General features: G+C 28.4%; 3 protein-coding genes and 1 long non-coding RNA gene across 5 annotated transcripts; 1 reads left to right on the top strand and 3 right to left on the bottom strand.

Annotated features, from left to right (window-relative positions):
• The first annotated feature begins 414 nt into the window (after positions 1-414).
• Positions 415-1,797, top strand: LOC122524457. Of its 2 annotated transcripts, none has more exons than XM_043646748.1 (3): positions 415-856; positions 952-1,314; positions 1,442-1,797. In XM_043646748.1, the coding sequence occupies exons 1-3, from the start codon at positions 700-702 to the stop codon at positions 1,591-1,593; spliced, it is 672 nt and encodes a 223-aa protein (XP_043502683.1). In that variant the 5' UTR covers positions 415-699; the 3' UTR covers positions 1,594-1,797. The 2 variants fall into 2 exon arrangements, with proteins under 2 accessions (XP_043502683.1, XP_043502682.1); XM_043646747.1 differs by having other exon boundaries at positions 1,439-1,797.
• A 2,041-nt stretch (positions 1,798-3,838) lies between these two features.
• Positions 3,839-5,515, bottom strand: LOC122524452. Its single transcript, XM_043646743.1, has one exon. It carries the CDS (start codon positions 5,513-5,515, stop codon positions 4,565-4,567), a length of 951 nt encoding a protein of 316 aa, XP_043502678.1. The 3' UTR covers positions 3,839-4,564.
• Positions 5,351-18,533, bottom strand: LOC122524450 (S-adenosylmethionine decarboxylase proenzyme). Its single transcript, XM_043646741.1, has 6 exons — positions 18,101-18,533; positions 11,017-11,103; positions 7,016-7,142; positions 6,445-6,547; positions 6,065-6,348; positions 5,351-5,824 (listed from the first exon to the last, which is right to left on the bottom strand). Exons 1-6 carry the CDS (start codon positions 18,229-18,231, stop codon positions 5,522-5,524), a joined length of 1,035 nt encoding a protein of 344 aa, XP_043502676.1. The 5' UTR covers positions 18,232-18,533; the 3' UTR covers positions 5,351-5,521.
• Positions 13,550-15,710, bottom strand: LOC122524456. Its single transcript, XR_006305544.1, has 2 exons — positions 14,506-15,710; positions 13,550-13,718 (listed from the first exon to the last, which is right to left on the bottom strand). It is a non-coding gene; the product is annotated as an uncharacterized LOC122524456 (long non-coding RNA).
• Positions 18,534-18,742: the final 209 nt, after the last annotated feature.

The following is an 18,742-nucleotide window of genomic DNA, read 5'->3' as shown; positions in this document are numbered from 1 at the left end:
CTAACACTAATATAAAGTAACATTGTATTGCTCTTAATGCTTCAGTCATAAGCATTCTTTCAAAGTGAATACATCATATAGCATGTGTACAAAAATACCCTATAGAAAATTACAAAAATAATTATTTATAAATGAAGTGTGTACACACACACACACATTACAACACATATTTTAATAATATTTTTTAAAATTCCAATTTACACTTGCTTGAACATCGTGTTTACTCTTCCTCGCTCACGTTAAAATTGCGTGAATCACCGGACAAATGCATACATAAAACTTGTCAAAGATGCAACTCGAAAAATCGATATACAAGTCAATAACGAGCAATCTCGCTTATCAATGAAAACAAACCGCGTGGCCGTTAGATCATTCTATTTTGATACATGCACGTGCGAATAAAGTTTTCTCATACGGTCATTCAAGTTCGTAAACATTCAGTTTTTTCCAGCTGTCATTCAACTTAATCTTTACTTATCTTAATAACCAATTCATTCGTATTACTCAAAGAACGATCTTATCATACACTTGTGTTCCGTGAGTTCCTTACGCGCAGTTACCGCGAGTATTTTAGCTTACTTGACAAAGTTACGATCATCGTATTTTTCAATTCACCCGGTATATACACACCGGTGTCTTTTAAAGCCCGACGGCTCTTACAAACGCGAATGTAAACATCATTTAACTTCGCTAATTTCTATGTGTAAACACTCCTGTCGATACACACATATAGTCACACATATACATATACATAGCACCTTACAAAACCACCGATACTCTTGTACAGGATCGTCCAAAATAAACTTGCATATAAAAATCAAACAAATATCTATTAAAGATTATAGTTCTATTAAAGGTATATATGTCAAATAATTCAAATATCTGACTTAAATATTTTCAAATAATAACTGCAATTAATATGACTTACATATTTTAATTCTAAACTTATAGAATTTATGAAAATGGAGATTAATCAAACCACTGTAGAATCAGTTTTATTATCATCGTCCAGTATTTCACCATGCTCTGCAAATGAAATTGCTATAAGACCAGGTGATTGCGTCGAAAGAGGTGTCGAAGGATGGCTTGAGGATGAAACTTTAGCAGGATTTCGCGTTTGGCATTTAGCAGGAATAATTTTATCTATTTTACTTAGCATAATTATTGGATTATGCTGTTGTATTCGATTCAGAGTACCAAGAACAAAACAGGAAATAGAAGAGGATTATATTAGAAGAAAAATAACAAGAACTTTTAGAGAGGAGTTATCCAAACTAAATTTTTCAGAAATAGATGAGATGCATTTACGATTAGGTGAAATAGATTTATATCCTGTACAAGATTTCATAGAAAATTAAAAAAGAAGTAAACATATAAATTATCACTTACTTCTTTCTCAATCAATTTTAATGTATAAACATTATTTTTATGTTATTAGCAGTAGACGTAATACGTAATGAAGTTAATGCACTAGTATGTGGATTGCAAAAGGAGAATGAAAAAAATGCAAATGGCAAACCCGAAGAAAGTGTACAAACACGGTTTAATACTTTGTTTACTGGTAACCGTGACCATCTTGGTAATAGGTGGTAAATGGAAGCACACTGATAGTAGTAACAATTTAGAATTTTAAAAATAAGTGACATTTATAATTTAGCGACACTTCTTTTCATTACTTTACTGGATAAAAATATAAGCTTATTTTTATGAAGAAATATCAATTGTAATATATTAAATAAATATTCAAAAAGTGCAATATATTTTTGGGAGTGAACAAGCCAACTCCAGTAAAAATAAGTTGACTAAATATAAGCTTTATTTTATAGATATAGTACACAAATTATATTACCTTGCATGCAACAGTAATTTATAGTCATAGATTATGTAATTCAGAGCATTCAATGATACTATGATGTATATTATCTACAATAGTATGTCTATGTGTGTGTATATATTTAACATTATTATATTATTAATCGGTTGCTTTCATTACAAAATTAAATCTATTTAAATTTTTTAAAGTAAACTCAATTTATATACGTGCTATATTATGCATAGTCATAAATAAATTTTATCTAAAAGGCGAAGTGATCACAGTAAGTATTATAAGTCATATATATATATATACATATTATATATATGTATTTATATATATATATATATATTTCCGTTACGATTGTTAATACATTTACTTTGTCCAATTCTGCATGTAATTTTCGAAAGTGTTTATAATTTCTACTTCATTATTTCATAACAAATTTCATATTTCTGTGCATTGAGAGAGAAAAACTTGAAATAAGATTGAATTTTATAATATAGGATGATTTAACAGGGGCATCTACAAATTCACAAGCATATGTGCATCACAATTAAGAAAAAAGTTCTAAATTAGTAATGACTACGGAAAAGTATAGGTCACGTATGTTCTATAATAGACTTAAAAATTAACTATTAGTAATGATTCGGTATATTAATTTTGAACTTTTAGAATTTTCATTAGGACTTTTGTCTTAGTTTTGATGTGTTGAATGCGCCAGTAAATTTTTTAACAACCCTTTAAAATTAATCTGTATAATTTTATTAAGAATATCCAGACTTTATCATAATTATTGTTATTATTACTATTATTATTATTATTATTATTACTATTATTATTATTATTATTATTATTATTAACGGTATTTTTATAAAGCTTCCTTGTGAAAAAATACATAAAAATATACGCTAATATTTCATTTAAATAAAAAATACAATAAAATTACAAACTCATAAATTATTTTATTAATTACAATTTATAAAACAAACAGTTTAAAAAGCGAATTTGATAGAAATCTCTTTCGTATTTGCACATTTACACTAACTGCAAAAATATTATAGAAGAATTAGGTAAAAAGGAAATTAACTCGCTAATTGATATTGTACTCTATTAAATAGAGTACTAATATTTTGCAATTATATCAAAGTAATAAGCAAATCACGATTTTACATTTCCTTTTTTTTTGTTTTCATACATACGTTCGATATATTTTTTCGAAATAAAAGATCACATACTGTAAATCGGACATAGGAATTATAATCATATACACAGGAATAACTATCGTAAAATTTGAACTATTTTTAACTAGCTAAATTTAATAACTGATTCAGTTTTAGTTCTTAAATCAGTAGAATATATATGCCAGGAATGACCAAGTTTTGCGAAGACAATATAGCAATAGTTGCTCACACATGTCCGTTTTTAATTAAATAAGTAAGCATGTATACACATTTTTTTTTTCTTAATCACACAATTAATTCTTTTTTTTTAATTAAATTATTAAAATTTAAAAAAAATTAATTACAAAAATTGTAATTAATCAATAAATTTTATATAAACAACTATTTACAAAAATATATATTGTAACAAAATTTATAAAATAAATCACGTCACTTATTATACGTATCACAAATCGAGCATTCCTGGTATATCAGAATCGTCACAAAGCACGTTAGAGATATAATCGATGTAATTCTTAAATTTGTACACTATCATACTGCTTGTTCTTTTGTTATCTTTGCTAATATGATGTTTTTTCCTTAGATATTATCTCTTCGAGACATATTTGTTTAGAAATATAACTATCGTAATATTCTTATTAAAAAATTGATTACGAACAATGGGTGATACGTAAGATGATCTATTGATTACAACACATATTTGTAAAAGAAAGAAAAGAAAAAATTATGCCAAAAATTTACTTACGGTATTATTCGTACTTATTTGATTAATAAATACAACGAAAAGGGCATCAGGGAAAAATAATTTCATGAAGATCATTGCAACAAATCTCACTTTCGATTTCTATCTTATACTGGTATTATGTACCTCTATCTTCTTTATTTTTAAAATAAATCATAAACGAAATAAGCTGCAAATAGTGTGTTGTACAAGAAAAAAATTTTGTTTGTATTGGTTTATCAGTAAAAAAAATATTAAAGAACGAATCACTGCTATATATGTTGATGCAATCTAAAAGAAAAGAATACTTCTTGGACTAGAAGATTCAACATCATAGATAATGTAGCGCAATCATGCAAAATAATACAACAGATTCTACTCAGCGAAAAACTGAAAATATGCACTGTGAATAATCTTTCTTTCTCTCACATACACACAAACACGCGTGCGTACATATACATACGTCACACTCATTTCCGCATATACTCATTCTCTGTTCATTCATTCTTTCTGTTCATTTTTCCTTTCTTTCTTGATAGCATGATTAAATAACTACGTCTTATGATGCTCGTTAATTTCTAACTGCATGCGCTTTCCTCTATGACCCTATTTATCATCATGTTAAACGGTTTAAGGGCGATAGATTTGGTGACGTGCGAGTGTAACGTTAACAGGATTCCTCTAATTGATGATGAAGAAGAAGAAGAGTTGGGGAACTCGCTACGAGGTAAGAGAGGTTTTCTTTTTGTAGTCGTCCTGCTATTTCGACCGATCGGCATCAAACCGTACTTGCCGCTCTATTTTTTTTAAGCGGCCATCGCGCCAAACGATCGTTTAAGCGTGTCTTCACGATATCTTATTACGCCACCAAGAGAACTTCATTTTTGGGCTCAAATACTGAAAGCTGATAACTGTTTGGGGAATTAATGAGAGGATTGGTAAGAAACTTCCGCAACTACGACTCTTTGGTTCCTCGTCTTGCGTTTCTGTTACTGTTCCACTTGCTGTCTTTTGACAAGGCGTTGAATATGGGTATGGTGTTGATAATGGATTACATGTTATATGAACATCTTTGATATTCCATTTGTTTTTTGAATTTGCAATACTGCTATCATTTTCCTTGGACTTTTCACTACATGTTTCAGCTTGGATAGGACATTTTTCGGGTGTCTTTCTATACTTATTTGCTTTCGACAGGATACATTTGCTGTTGTTAGTGGTATTCATTGATTGTATATTAGAGACAACATTAAAGTTGTCTATTGTAAATGTAGAGAGATCAGATTGTAAACTTGATTTATTTGTGGAAGATTTTAAAGATGCTTTCCGATATACCTTAGAACGTGTTAGGGGTTTAAAAGTTAACTGCGGTGATGAGACAGAACGAAAACACTGAGCATTATTAACCTTTTTAAGATTGATACAATGGTTATCATCTGATTTCATACTTGAATTTGTCATGATAGATGTCATTTGAGATTTCTGATTTTTGTTGCCAATCAGCATAGAGTGACAAGCAAATGTGGAGGAGGATATGGTATTTTTCTGAGTAATCTCACAATTTTTAATGGTGCTCTTACTATTCTTTCTTTCATTATTTTCTGTCATATATGAAACTGATACAGCAATGCCTTTTGAGTTGAAATTTGATAATTTTGGTATTAAGTTTATAGATTCATTATCCAAATTATTTAAAGAATGTGGTGGTACAGGTGAAGAATTAATAGGTGAAAGAATATAGGAATGAGTTTGCGCTTCATTTGTGCCTGTCACTGCAGGGACTAATGAAGCGTCCATGAACCCTCAGCTTGGGAATCTTGAATAAAATGCACAGGTCAAATCATAATTTTTGAAACGACAATACTGTGCGTTGGTACGTAACCAATCTTCAGTGGAATTCAAATAATCATTCTGCTCCAATTTACGTGGATAGCTAGCAGCGATAGATTCCTTGTTGGCAAAGATAGTTACTACAAATTTTCCAGGGTTAAATGTGTTAAGTACACGCCGTATTATTTCTTCATAAGAAGCCTCAGGAATGTTACTTTCAAATGAAACATAAGAAAACTCTGGTTCTGGTGTGATGTGAATGGTCATATAATTTCCCTAGAAAAAACAAATCAGTTATTGTAATAAAATATATGTAATAAAGTATATATATATAATCTATATCAGCGTTTCTCAACCCTTTTATCATGAGAATTAACAAATTAGTTTAAACCGCGGCTTAAATTTTGCAAGCATATTTAATGATAATCCTTCCGAAATTTTGTACAGATTAATTTTTCATGAAAAATATTAAGCAGGCTAAATAGGTTGAGAAACATGTTATATTTAGATTCTTACATTTTTGGAAATGCCATTCATGGAATAACCACAGGGTTCAAATAAAAAATCATCTATAGTCATATTAGGAATGAGTTTATCGATTCCTGACTTTTGAGTAGCTTCAGCAGCAGAAGAACACACATCTTGTGTAAAAATGGTCATTACATCAGGATCTAAATGAGTCATAAGAATCTCTAGTGTTTGATCTGGTTCTACTTTTTCTTGTAAGGACTTTTCTCTGTCTAGAGTGTATAAATACCAACAGTCTGTGTCGGTAGATCCTAAACAATAGGCTTCTCCATCTAAAATAATATAAATTATATATATTTCTTTTTCTTTTTTAAATCTAATTTATAGAGGGATGTATAATATATTGATTAAAGTATATATTTTATTACCAGGAAAATAAGTATTGAGTAAGGTAACTTCGTCTGCAAATGCTTGATGTGGTGAAATTTGTAACTCTGGCCGTTTATAATTTTTCCGTGAATAAAAGAGGTCCTGAAACAGACGAGAAATAGGAAAAAACTAATGTGGCAGTCATAATGAATATAAATGCTATAGTATATTTAATTTCTTTCAAAATTCTTGCATTGTTAGTAACTGTTATAATATAGGAATGTCAATTAATTTTTACGCATATTATATCATGGCTTAGAGAGATCAATAAACTAGGAGGTGAAGATGTATTTTGTATGTCAGAGGTTTTCTATATATAGACACATCACTTAACTATGCACTAGGTCAAGTTATATAGTCAAGTACTTTCATCTTCTACATTCTTGCAAAAAATTATGCATTTCTTTGATGATAGTATACTATACATATTTATTTTCAATCAGAAAGTAGTGTATATATGGATCAGTAAGGGTAACAAGTTCCTTCGCAATCATTTTTTAATCTACCTATGTAATAAATCTATAGAATCATTTTTACAGATAAATGACATTTGCAGAAATCAAAACATACCTCTACTTCATCAAAACCGGTATATTGATCAACAAGTTTAAGGAGAGGATCCAAACATTGTAAAGGTGTTGTCGTACCACATGTCTTCAGGATAAGTCTGCGCTTTGATAGGAACATACTACTTTCACTGAAAAATGTTAAATTTCATTTCTTTTAGATATATATATATGTATTTATTTAATTAAATATATTATAAATTATATTAAATATCTCATTTGCTTACTTATACATAAGTAAAATAAAATTAAATAAATATAAATCTTTTGATGCATTAAAATCACATATAATAATAATCAAAATGATGCAGAAAGCAATAACGCACAATGCATTTTAATAAAACAATTATCTTCTTTTTTTATGCATATTAGATTTTTTTTTTAGAAAAAAGATGATATAATGCGAATAATTAATAAGCAACAAAGTTGTGATATATATAAACAAGATTAACGAAAAAATAATAATAACGTGCAGTGGATAACGGTAGACTAATTACTATAATTACTATTATGGAATTCTCAAAATAATAATTAATAAAATGTAAGAAAATAAATAAATGTACTTTTTCTTTTTTGATCATCTATACAATTCATTGCACTGTAAATAATCTATATAAAATTTGTGAATATACCAATTGCATAACACGAGAAAGAGATTGCGGGTTACAGCGTGATTTGAATTTTCGCGCGGGAAAGAATATTTTTATAATGAAATAAAAGAAAATGAAGGAAAAAGAAAAAAAGACATTACCAAGTAATCAGTAAAGTTCGATGAATGGTAAAACGGATATATCAAGGGTTAATTGATAAATAATAATTTATCGCAACCGGTTGAAATTATTTCTCGAAATATTTCTTAAAAGAAGAATTACTATCATCGCCTTTTAAATACTAATTGTAAACGCGGGAATGACGAAGGTCACCAAAGAATGAAAGTTATTAAAAGATATTTAGTTGGCGTCCACTGGTCCGTTATATTTTTAGATTTAAGTTAAACTGCTTTTAGCAAGCTACGGATAAAGATATTTCATGATAAAATATCTTTTTTCCAAATGTATTTCTCGAATTATTGTGCATAACGTAGTGGCTAAAAGGAATTACTGGCCTACGATACGAAACTGCTACTGACGTTTTCAAATTGTAGTGCTGAAAAAAATTATTGGCACAGATTAAATTTTCCTATAGCATTCTCTATTAATTTATAAAAAATATGATTTCAAAAAAAAATATATATATACACAACAATATAATAGTTTGACCAATAAGTAATGTCGGAATTTGGTATTAATTTATATTTAAATAAATAGCACATTTTATATCTAAATACAAAAAGAATATATTTAAATAAAAATAATTATTATTATATCTTTGTATATTGTTTTAACGACAAAATATTCTGTATATAATTAATCTGTTTTTATATTTAAAATATCTATATTATAATTTTGCCAATCCAATATTTAAACTTTAGACTTGAGATATTGGAAAAAAATAAATAAAAAATATCATAATCTCGCTTTTTACAAATTTATAGAGAATGTTATAGGAAAATTTAGCTGCATCAATATATTTGCTCGGTACCTTTGTACGTATATGTTACGAACAGTAAATATAATGAGCAGGTATTTCACAAATTCTACTTTGGACATTCTATTTGAATTTTTTTCCTACAAAGAAAATGATATATTTATCAAAAAATAATGAGCATTTAGAGAAAAATAAAAAACAACGTCGTTTAAAGGGTTATCGATGATTCACACTTCTACAAATGAAGCCGTTGACTCCAAGATTTTCAGCGATAAGCGGAATGCGATAACATTAATTAATGAATAATAATATAATAATGTTATCTAAATGTATATTATTAAAAATAAATACGATAAGGAAAAAATAAATCATTGAATTATGTCTCAGTATTACGTCATTAAAGATTAATAATACAATTTGATTAAATATCAAAGGAATATTCTTCGTCCTATCATATATAAGTTTAATAACTCTTCATTATTATCGCATACTATTGTAAATTAGTATCTCTAATTAAAAGACAACACTAATCTGTAGCAATACTGTTAACCTTATCGAGACAACATGCTCGAGTTATACTTGATTAAATATCTCTTTTACTATTAAGATTGATAAAAGATTTAGCGTTATTTCTTCTTCTATGGGATAAAATTCTTACAAGAAATATCTCTTTTGTCGAATAAACTAATAGAGACTTTATAAATCTATACGAATCGATAAAAGTTTTGCTATCTTTGCAAGTTTATCAGGTCGACCTTTGCTTCTTAGGAAACATCGTCCCAACATTTAATTTAGGAAAACTTATCTTTTTATTTTTTATAGGAAAAAAAATATTTATTAAAAAAAAAAAAGAAAAATGGAAATTACGAAAAGAAGGGAGGAAGAAGAAAGGACAAAATCATCGAAATATTCTAGCCGTATACGCGTCTCGTTTTATTGCCTATATATACAATATAAAATGCAAACGTACATAATAATAATAATAATAATAATAATAATAATAATGATAAAACCAATAAAATGTGCATCGAAAATAAAAAAGAAATCGATTTTTGAAAAGAAACATAGCATTTGGCATTACAATATAAAACATCAGCAAATTAATTACTTCGACTACTTTAGCGAGGGTACTCTTACGATCCTACTAACTATTATTGCTATCATTATAAAATATAAACTTTGGTTTATTAAGAAAAAAATATAGGCGTTAAAAGCAATAAAAGCATATTGTATATTTGCAAAGCATTGCATTTTGTCATTCAAAATCTATATACTTGTTATTAAAATTAATTCCTAATGAATATACAACCTCGCTGTAATAGCCATTTACATTGTGCTATTAAAATAATTGCGTTGTTATTAGTTAAATCCATATTATTTCTTACATTATTAGTTTAATCGAAAAATTAATTATGTATGATTTTATTTATGATCGATATAAAAATAGATGAATAATTATAGATAAATGTTTAATTTCGTTATTCCAAGTATAGTATATTATAATTACGGCCAATTAAAAATTTATTCAAATGTAAGATCATAAATTTGAATAATTTGTAAATAGAATTTTCTAATCCAGTTATTTTCAATAATCAGTACCTCCTGTTAGAGTTAATAATCGTTAGAAAGAATTTTATTGATTATTCTGAAAGTTTTATACGGAACAAGATGTTTACTTTAATATTGGAGAAAGAAAATTAAATTAAAAAAGAAAAAAAAAAATGATTTCAGTCGCACGAGGCTATAGAAGATTAAAAAGCACCAAATTTGTAACAAGAAAAAATGTACATAGGTGTATGTATACGTACTACAGTTTAAATACCAGAAAGGAGACAGATAAAAGATAAATGTTAGAATTTATCACGTGTATCACATCTTAAATAAATAATGTTTTACTCGAATATATCTCAATTGTATTATTTACAAGCTCCTTTGCAATTTGAAATGAAATAGAAACACAGATTAGATTATATCATTCCTGGTGGTAAAGATTATAAAACCGTTAATGGAATGTGCAAGAGTAAACTATTCGCAAATACTTAACTGAAATTCAAGTTATCTTAGGTTTTAAATTCAGCTTGATATTAGATTTTTTTTTCTCACGGATATGCTTTCAAAAATTTTATTTATCTTTCTAGCAACATAAAGATCTAACAGAACCGGAATGGATAATTTTGCAACACGCAATTCGATAAGATTATAAAAATACGTATAATAATAATAATAATAAAAGATAAACTAAATAATAATTAATTATTATTAATAATACAAATTATTTATATTCGACAGAAAATTTAATCTCGTGTCATGCGAACGAATCTTTCTTTTTTTTTTTTATCTTTTATACTTATTCGAATAAATAATTTCTAATCAAAATGAAACAACCACACGAGAACGATTACCACACAATTATTTTCCCTAATTAATTTATACGTGCATCACATATTTTTAATGTTATTAATATCAAATTATAATTACCTGAGCACATAGGCATCTATTTGATCATTTCGGCAAAAGCTGATTATTTCGCATCGAACGATCTTCAGCAGTGATTCCCATTTTTGCCTAAAAATCAAAATATTTTTAATTTTCCCTTTGGCAAGATGTTTTTAATTCATTTCTACGACAAGGCGGGACTTTTTAATGTATGTTATTTTTTTTAAATATCATATAACAATTTGAGTATCGGGTAAACAAAATCACTAATGTAAGAAAAAAAAAAGAAAAAAAAAAAATGTTATGTAGTAACATAAATTTGTAATGGTAAAAAAGGATGCACAGTCAGTGCAATAATGCGTGCAGTGGGTTATTGCACAACAGCAATAGTTTGTAATAATTATCGAAACAAAACCAACTTTTATTATTCTCACTAACGAAAGACGATAGAATACAACGAAATGATTCTTATTTCAAAATCAATTAAAAATCCAGACTGCTGCACACTCGTCTAAAATTCCCCAAAAACGCGTGTGAGATTTAAGAAAGTTTTCTTGGGGGTTTGTGAAATATGTTTAGTGAACTCTTATCGTCTTTATCAACTATTTGTTATGGGATAACTGCTTATGCAAAATCGTATAAATTATCAGTTGAAAGGAACATCGACGAGTGCATCGTATTTTTCTCTTTTCCTCCATTAAATACAAACTTTTGAAAGTATTTTATCAATTTTTAATAAAAAAAAAAGTCCGCTATTAATATTAATTATTTTTATATACATTAATTTTATCTTTCTCTCTCTCTAATCGTATAATATTTTTAAGAGGAAATTATTTTAAAAACAAAGAAATAGAAAATATTTTTGAGGAGATTAACAAAAATGAACTGCACTTAAACCATTAATATTATTACTAATATAATCACAATTATACTTTTTGTTTTTTATATAAGGAAGAAATAATCAGCATGCAAATCGATGATGAATCGTTCGTTCATGTGCATATCACAGTTGCACTTCTCTCTCTCTCTCTCTTTCTCTTTTTCTCTCTTTGAACTTGGAGTCTCCTTCAAGCCTTTCACGTGTCATTGATATACAAATGACTTATTAATATGTTTTTATCGGATTATATAATACTATAATAGGATAAAAGAAATACGATGAATCTTGATAAAATTCCATTCATTAAAAGTCGAGTAATGTTTAACTACCGTGAATCTTCCTTTTGAAGATTGATGATTCCACGATTATGTTATCATGATTATGAAATGAAATAAATCTTTAAGATATTTTTTTGCCAAGTAGCTATTCTATCCGTTAGCGTATTTCTAAAGAAGAAATATATATAATAATAAACAGATAAGATAAAATAAAATAAAATAAAATAAAATAAAATAAAATAAAATAAAATAAAATGAACGAGTTTGTATTGAAAATTGAAAGAGAAATAATCGATAATAAATTTTACAAATTTTTCCTTTATTTTCAAGGCTAACGAATAATTACCACCACCGATTATAACATTTGATTATCGTTTTTTTTCAATAGAAGTTACTATAAAAAGTTACTATAAAAAGTAACTATAAATAAATGTATATATATATATATAAAAAAAAAACTTAGGATATATTTTTAAATTATCGTTCAATGATAGGATAACGATTGAATTAATAATTAACAACTATTTTGATTTTGCTTTAAAATTATGCATTTATGCATATACAAGAAGACAAAATTTGTCTTCTTATTTTTCCTTACGAAACTCTCAAATTTGTGATACGATATGAAAAACAACATCAACGTGTATCAAACCGTTCATCGAGCGTGTAATAAGCTTCCGAGGTTTTTTAAACATATTTATAATATAAATAGAAGGGAATATCCTCGAGAGTTTTTCCAATGGTCTCGAGAGAACGTTTAAGAGGTGTTTTATTTTATTCTTTATAATCGATTAACGCTCTTACGTTAACAACACGCCGCTTGCCCTTTTATATAAACGTTGAATACTTTTATAAAAAAAAGAACTTTTGAATCGAATTTATATTAAAGTACTAACTAACAATAAGAATGTTTCGAAAATAAATAACATATACAAAATAAAATACATTATACTTTTTCTCTCCATTTAAATTTGCAAGATTCAACAATGATATTACGTGACACGAGAAGAAGAGTTAAGTGAAACAATTTGATAAGACGGAAGTGTTACATATATATATATATATATGATATACCACTTTGTGTGTGTATATGTGTATCTCCTTGCAAAATATATATAGGGTGTCCAAGAATAAATGGGAAGTATTTTACCACTGCTTCCCGCCAATTAATATTAAAAAAAAGAAAAAGATCATAAAATAAACCTATGTCCTATTTTTGATTTTGTTTTAGAGTTATAATCATATTTCTTTTTCAACAAATACTTTCTGCTCTTGCTTTCATGAGAAATGGCCTCCTCCTTGCATCTGAATAAAAGAAGACTGCAAATGGATGTTTTACCCTAATGACACCGTCTTATTCTCTTCAATATGTCCAGATGTTGTTCGGATGTGCGCCGTAAACTTTATTCAATTTTTCTTTCACGAAGAGACAACACTCCTCCACCATCCATCTAACGAATGAATTATTGTGACAAAAAAGTTCACTGTAAGCTCGAATATAAAGTCAAATAGGACATATGTTTAGAGAAATCTTGTTTTTTTTTGTTTTCTTTTTTTTACATTGTTTCGATGTGCTCAAAATGCTCCTGAAATATATTTCATATTTATTTGTTATATATAAAGTATCAAATAAAATTACTGTCGCAGACAATACACATATTTTTATAAGTCTGTAGAAATGGATTAATCATTTTTCAAGAATTTACAAATTTAATTTTTTTAGATTTCGAACACCTCGTGGGAATCTAAATAAACTTTTTGGAAATATCTATAGGAGTCAAACAAGATTCGAAAAGTATCAGCAAGATAAGACTCCAAAAAATTCAACAGGGCAAAGGACAGAACTCGATACGACTAAATATACAAGCCGTGCAATGCAAGTACATAAAATTTGATTTTTTTTAAATTCTCGAGTATAAAATTTAAATATTCAATTGGTCAATAATTAATGTCGGAATTATTACTATAAAAAAAAAAAAAAATAGTATTCTTTTATTCGTATATAAAATAGTAAAAACGAGAAACACATGTAGTGTTATTTATTTAGACACAAAATACATAGTATTTTTCTTTTTTCAATAAAAAAAAATATTATTATTATACAAATATAAACTTTTATACAAAATTTCCAACATTATTCATTTGGCAAATCTAATTACACTTTTCTGTATAAACCAAGTATCAATCTATTCAAATGAAAGATTTGAAAAAAAAAAAGGATTTGTCAAATTTATCAAAATGATATAGCAATCATATTAAAGTTGATGTATACTTGCGTATACGCGGATCGTGATAACATGAACATTGATTCTAACATCACGTAATATCTTTCTTAACTTGATTAATACTAGACAACACAATATAAGTAAGTACTTCGTTTCACGAGGACAAACCATGGCCAACAAACAAAATCTATCTTGCTAAAAGGTCGAACTGGAACGAAGAACGGGAAAAAGGCAACGGGGCGCTGCTGTTCTATGTTTTGCGATCGATGCAAGTTAAAAGGGTAAGAACAGGATGAAAATACGTTATTTATTATCTATCTATCTATCTTTCCTCTTTTCCACCTGGAATATTGACATTTTCTATCACAAATATATATAATATATTAGGTTGCTCAAATAATTCGTGCCGATTTATAGATATTATATAAATTAAGTGAAAATATATCATAAAATATGGACTTTCGTGTTTAAAAATAATAAGTAACTATTATTTCACCTGAAAATGAAAATGTATTAATATCTGGGTTAAGTAGGGTCCGTTATTAAATGTTCAAACGTTCGTATTAGGTTCTAAAAAGTTTCTTACTTTTTCTCAGTAAGTTTTACATGCACAATTTTATATATTTTTTGTTACGTTATTTTATTTAAATATATACGATCTCCATTCTGTTCAATTATAGTTTTCTATACGGTATACTGTTTACGATTAGTAAAATAATATCAACTAAAAAAAAATATTGATTAACCAGCGAGATCGGGAAATAAATAATGCGGATGAATCTCAAGGTTTAACGAGATTAATCGAAATTGCGGTGAAACTTTTTAAAGAACAACATTATATAGAATGCAACTTATTTATATAAATTAAAAATTGTTCTGATCTGTTTTTACTGTTCGCGTGTAAGAATAATTGATAGACAATAAAAAATGACCGTTATCAATAAATAATAATATACGAATGAAATGCAACGGAATGCGATTCGGATTTACCATTTAAAATTGCATAACACTAATATACGATACGATAAAAGCACATTGAACAAATAAATGAGATGCACGTGTGCTTGTGTATGTGCACACTTACCGAAGAGCTTTCGTTGAAACGATAATACATACATATATATATATACATGATAAGATCTGTTGGAATTCAAAATAAGATATGTGAAGTTCGATATTCTTTGCAAATTTCGTAATGAAAAAACACGTGAATTTATTTTAAAAATTTAATTATTACTCTCGAAGGTGGTCGTTGTTCTGCGGATTTAAATAGGAAATAATAAATTGAAGCAAGCATAATTATATACGTTTATTAATAAGCTACAACGATCTATGTAGTTTCACCGATGTACGTTAAGATCTTTGAATAAATGACAATTATTCTATTAAGGTATAAAATATTTGTTAGGCTTAATTTTATTATTTTACCGAGTAATATACAATATAGAAAACAAAACTAACAGAATAGAAAATGGATAATATATCATTCAATAAAATAACATAAAGTAAAAAATATCGTGCTAGTTCAACTCGTTAAAAAAATAAGCAAGGAACTTTCGGGACGAGTTAAAAAAGTAAACCAACATTATAATTACCCAAGTAAATATGCATAAACAAAGATATTGAAAAAAAAAAGAAAATAAAAACATAAATCAATAATGATTTCGATCTAATCTCACCAATCAGTTTACTATTTATGTGCACGTGTAGTGTGCGTCCGTCTTGTTTTTAACTGAAGAAATAAAAAGACCACGAGCTTCAAATTAGCACAAAACGGTTTCTCAGAAAACACGCGCCCACATATACATTAACATATATATATACACATATACATACATATAACAGCAAAAACGAGTTCTATTCTTCTATATGTCGCATTCGTCTTCCCAGAATCGAATAAGATCTTACTTTAACAACGCCAACTTAAATACAAGCCACTACACGACGCACTCAACCGGCGACTTATGTTTTCATTATGTAATGTCATCCGAAATCCTTCGGCACAAAAAGAGAAAAAAAAATCCAACCAAAGTAAGAGTCGTATAAGTAAGGTACGAAAAAATTGTTTAAATCGATGAGGAATGCAAAAAAGATCGACGAGTATAATGATAATCATATCGAATCGAAGTTAGATTTATCGAAACAAAGACCGACATTTTTAACCGGCAACGTGACCGACAATCCTGATTGGTCGGCTAATAAAATTTCTATTTTCTTCCAAGATATATATCAATAAAATGTCACCCAATGACTAGTATACAATGTCCATTTAAGACATTTGACCTTCCTACCTGAAAATAATCAAAAAACCCATTGTACCTAAAAGTGAAAATATCTTTCACCCGAAATTCCTAAGTAAAGCTCCTCAATTATTAAATAATCAAACTTTTGTTTTTATTATTATTATTATTTTTGTTTATATTAAATTATCCCTAAAAGTTTATCTCTTTTCTTGTGTTATTTTACTCAATTGTGTAAAATTCAATAAAACGAAGAAAGAAATTCTTGGAGTGACCCAATGTATTATCTTTCTTCATGGTAGATACGAACGACCATTGTATTTGAAAATATTGAATACTGACCATTATACTTGAAAGTGAAAATACATTCTACCTGGGTCCTTAAGTAGGATCCCTCTAGTAAATTATCGTAAGTTTATACAATGAATTTCTCCAGGGTCGGGTATTACTAGAACGAGAAAGTGGCCGCATCGATCTTTTCCGAAAAGTACGGCGTACATGAGAGACACGGGAAGAGAGAAAGAATGTGTGTGAGAGAGAGAGAGAGAGAAAGAGAATAATGTGAGCATGGGTCATCATTTTCGCGATGTTGTACGCTTCAAAAGAGAAATGTTTGATCATGATCTATTGCAAGAAAGAACAATATGTATGTACGTTTATATTATTCATTATTTCAGAGGAATAAAAGGAAACAAAATCGGGTTTTAATCGTTCGTCACTTTCCTTATAAAATTACATGTCAACAAAAATAAATACGAATAAATAGAGAAAGAGAGAGAGAGAGAGAAAGAAAGAGAGAAACATGCAATGGATCAAAGATTCTTTAAATGCAGTATTGCTACCATGACGAGTAAATGCGTGCGTTAATCTTAAAACGAATGTAACGAACAGACTTCAAAGAGCATCGAACGATCTTGTGGTTTTGTAGCTCGTCAGATTAAAGTGCGATAAACTGCGACCAATATCACGAAATGCCGGTCGTGTTCAACTCGCGATCATCGCTACTTATGAGAAGCCGGTTGTCGCAATCGTCGTGTCCGTTATTGTACTCGTGTAGAAACGATAATGAAACGATGAAATATTTTAGTTCTAACCCATGAACAAACGTACGTTTCTATTCGAACAAGAATTGCAACCCTTTTCTATTACTAACGCTTATCTCAGGATCGTACTTTCAGTCATCGATTTGTCGTCGAAAGTATAATAATAAAAAATAAACAAAAAATCGCAAAGTAATCATCAAGTAATTTTCATTTGAACGAACGGTTTGTTGAGAAAAAGCAAATAGAGTCGTTGTCTGATTGCTGATCGAAGGGATGTAAGTATTAAATAGGAGTATATAGGTACTTGAACGAAATAATGGATGTGATGATAAAATAAAAAAGACAATAAAGGGGAAGGAGGGGGAAGAATATGTGTGACGAAATTTTAAAAAAGAAAAAAGAGGAGAATGAGAAAAAAGGGGCGAGGCAAGGATGAAAAAGTAAACGAATGCCGACTTACCGAGGAATTTGTCGAAGATCACCGAGTTGTCTGTTTTTAGCGTTATTACTGGTGAACCATATCTCGAGTAGCTTCTCTACGCCTTCGAAGAATTGCACGCTTTCTGCATTGTCGTTCTTTGACGATGCCATGATTCGTCGGCTCGTTATTCGATGGGACGAACACCACGATTCTTATGCATGTACGTTTATTTAAATCGATGAATATTCCCTTTACTTAATTCAATTCTATCTCCTTCCTTCGAAGTGGCGGTTTTTATTGGTCTCTTCTTCTAGCGAGAGAGAGAGAAAGAGTGAGAGAATACGTCTTACGAAACGAACACCCTCCAGCACGAACTTTACTTAACTGAATAGTTGGAAGAGACCGAACAGTCGAGCAACGAGTTTAAAACTGTGTTGGTGCTTATCCTCTAGTTCTGTCTCACTTTAACTAACAGCAGGATTCATCTTCTTTCTTTAACCAATACACGTATATATAGCTATATACATACCTGCCATCTATCTTTGGCACAAGAAACTATATTCGGCCAATAATAAGGTACTTGACAAGCATGCGCACTCAAAGCGATGGTTATGCTTTTAATTGTAATAATTGTTTATAAATTATCTTTACAATAGTCTTATTCATATTTAGCATTTTACA

This window comes from Polistes fuscatus, unplaced genomic scaffold, assembly GCF_010416935.1.
Source record: "Polistes fuscatus isolate 324 unplaced genomic scaffold, CU_Pfus_HIC Scaffold7, whole genome shotgun sequence".
In the NCBI taxonomy this organism is placed as follows: Eukaryota; Metazoa; Arthropoda; class Insecta; order Hymenoptera; family Vespidae; genus Polistes; species Polistes fuscatus.
This window is presented reverse-complemented; position numbering and strand designations above follow the sequence as displayed.

Bases quoted from the DNA above. Each gene is read 5' to 3' on its own strand.
- LOC122524457 (XM_043646747.1), top strand. From the start codon at position 700: ATGTGTAAACACTCCTGTCGATACACACATATAGTCACACATATACAT. The intron at 857-951 runs GTATATATGTCA...CTAAACTTATAG, and splicing joins AGATTATAGTTCTATTAAAG to AATTTATGAAAATGGAGATT. The intron at 1,315-1,438 runs GTGAAATAGATT...TTATGTTATTAG, and splicing joins TGAGATGCATTTACGATTAG to CAGTAGACGTAATACGTAAT.
- LOC122524452 (XM_043646743.1), bottom strand. From the start codon at position 5,515: ATGGACGCTTCATTAGTCCCTGCAGTGACAGGCACAAATGAAGCGCAA.
- LOC122524450 (XM_043646741.1), bottom strand. From the start codon at position 18,231: ATGGCATCGTCAAAGAACGACAATGCAGAAAGCGTGCAATTCTTCGAA. The intron at 11,104-18,100 runs GTAAGTCGGCAT...TTTGATTTTTAG, and splicing joins GATCTTCGACAAATTCCTCG to GCAAAAATGGGAATCACTGC. The intron at 6,349-6,444 runs GTAATAAAATAT...ATATTATTTTAG, and splicing joins ACTCAATACTTATTTTCCTG to ATGGAGAAGCCTATTGTTTA.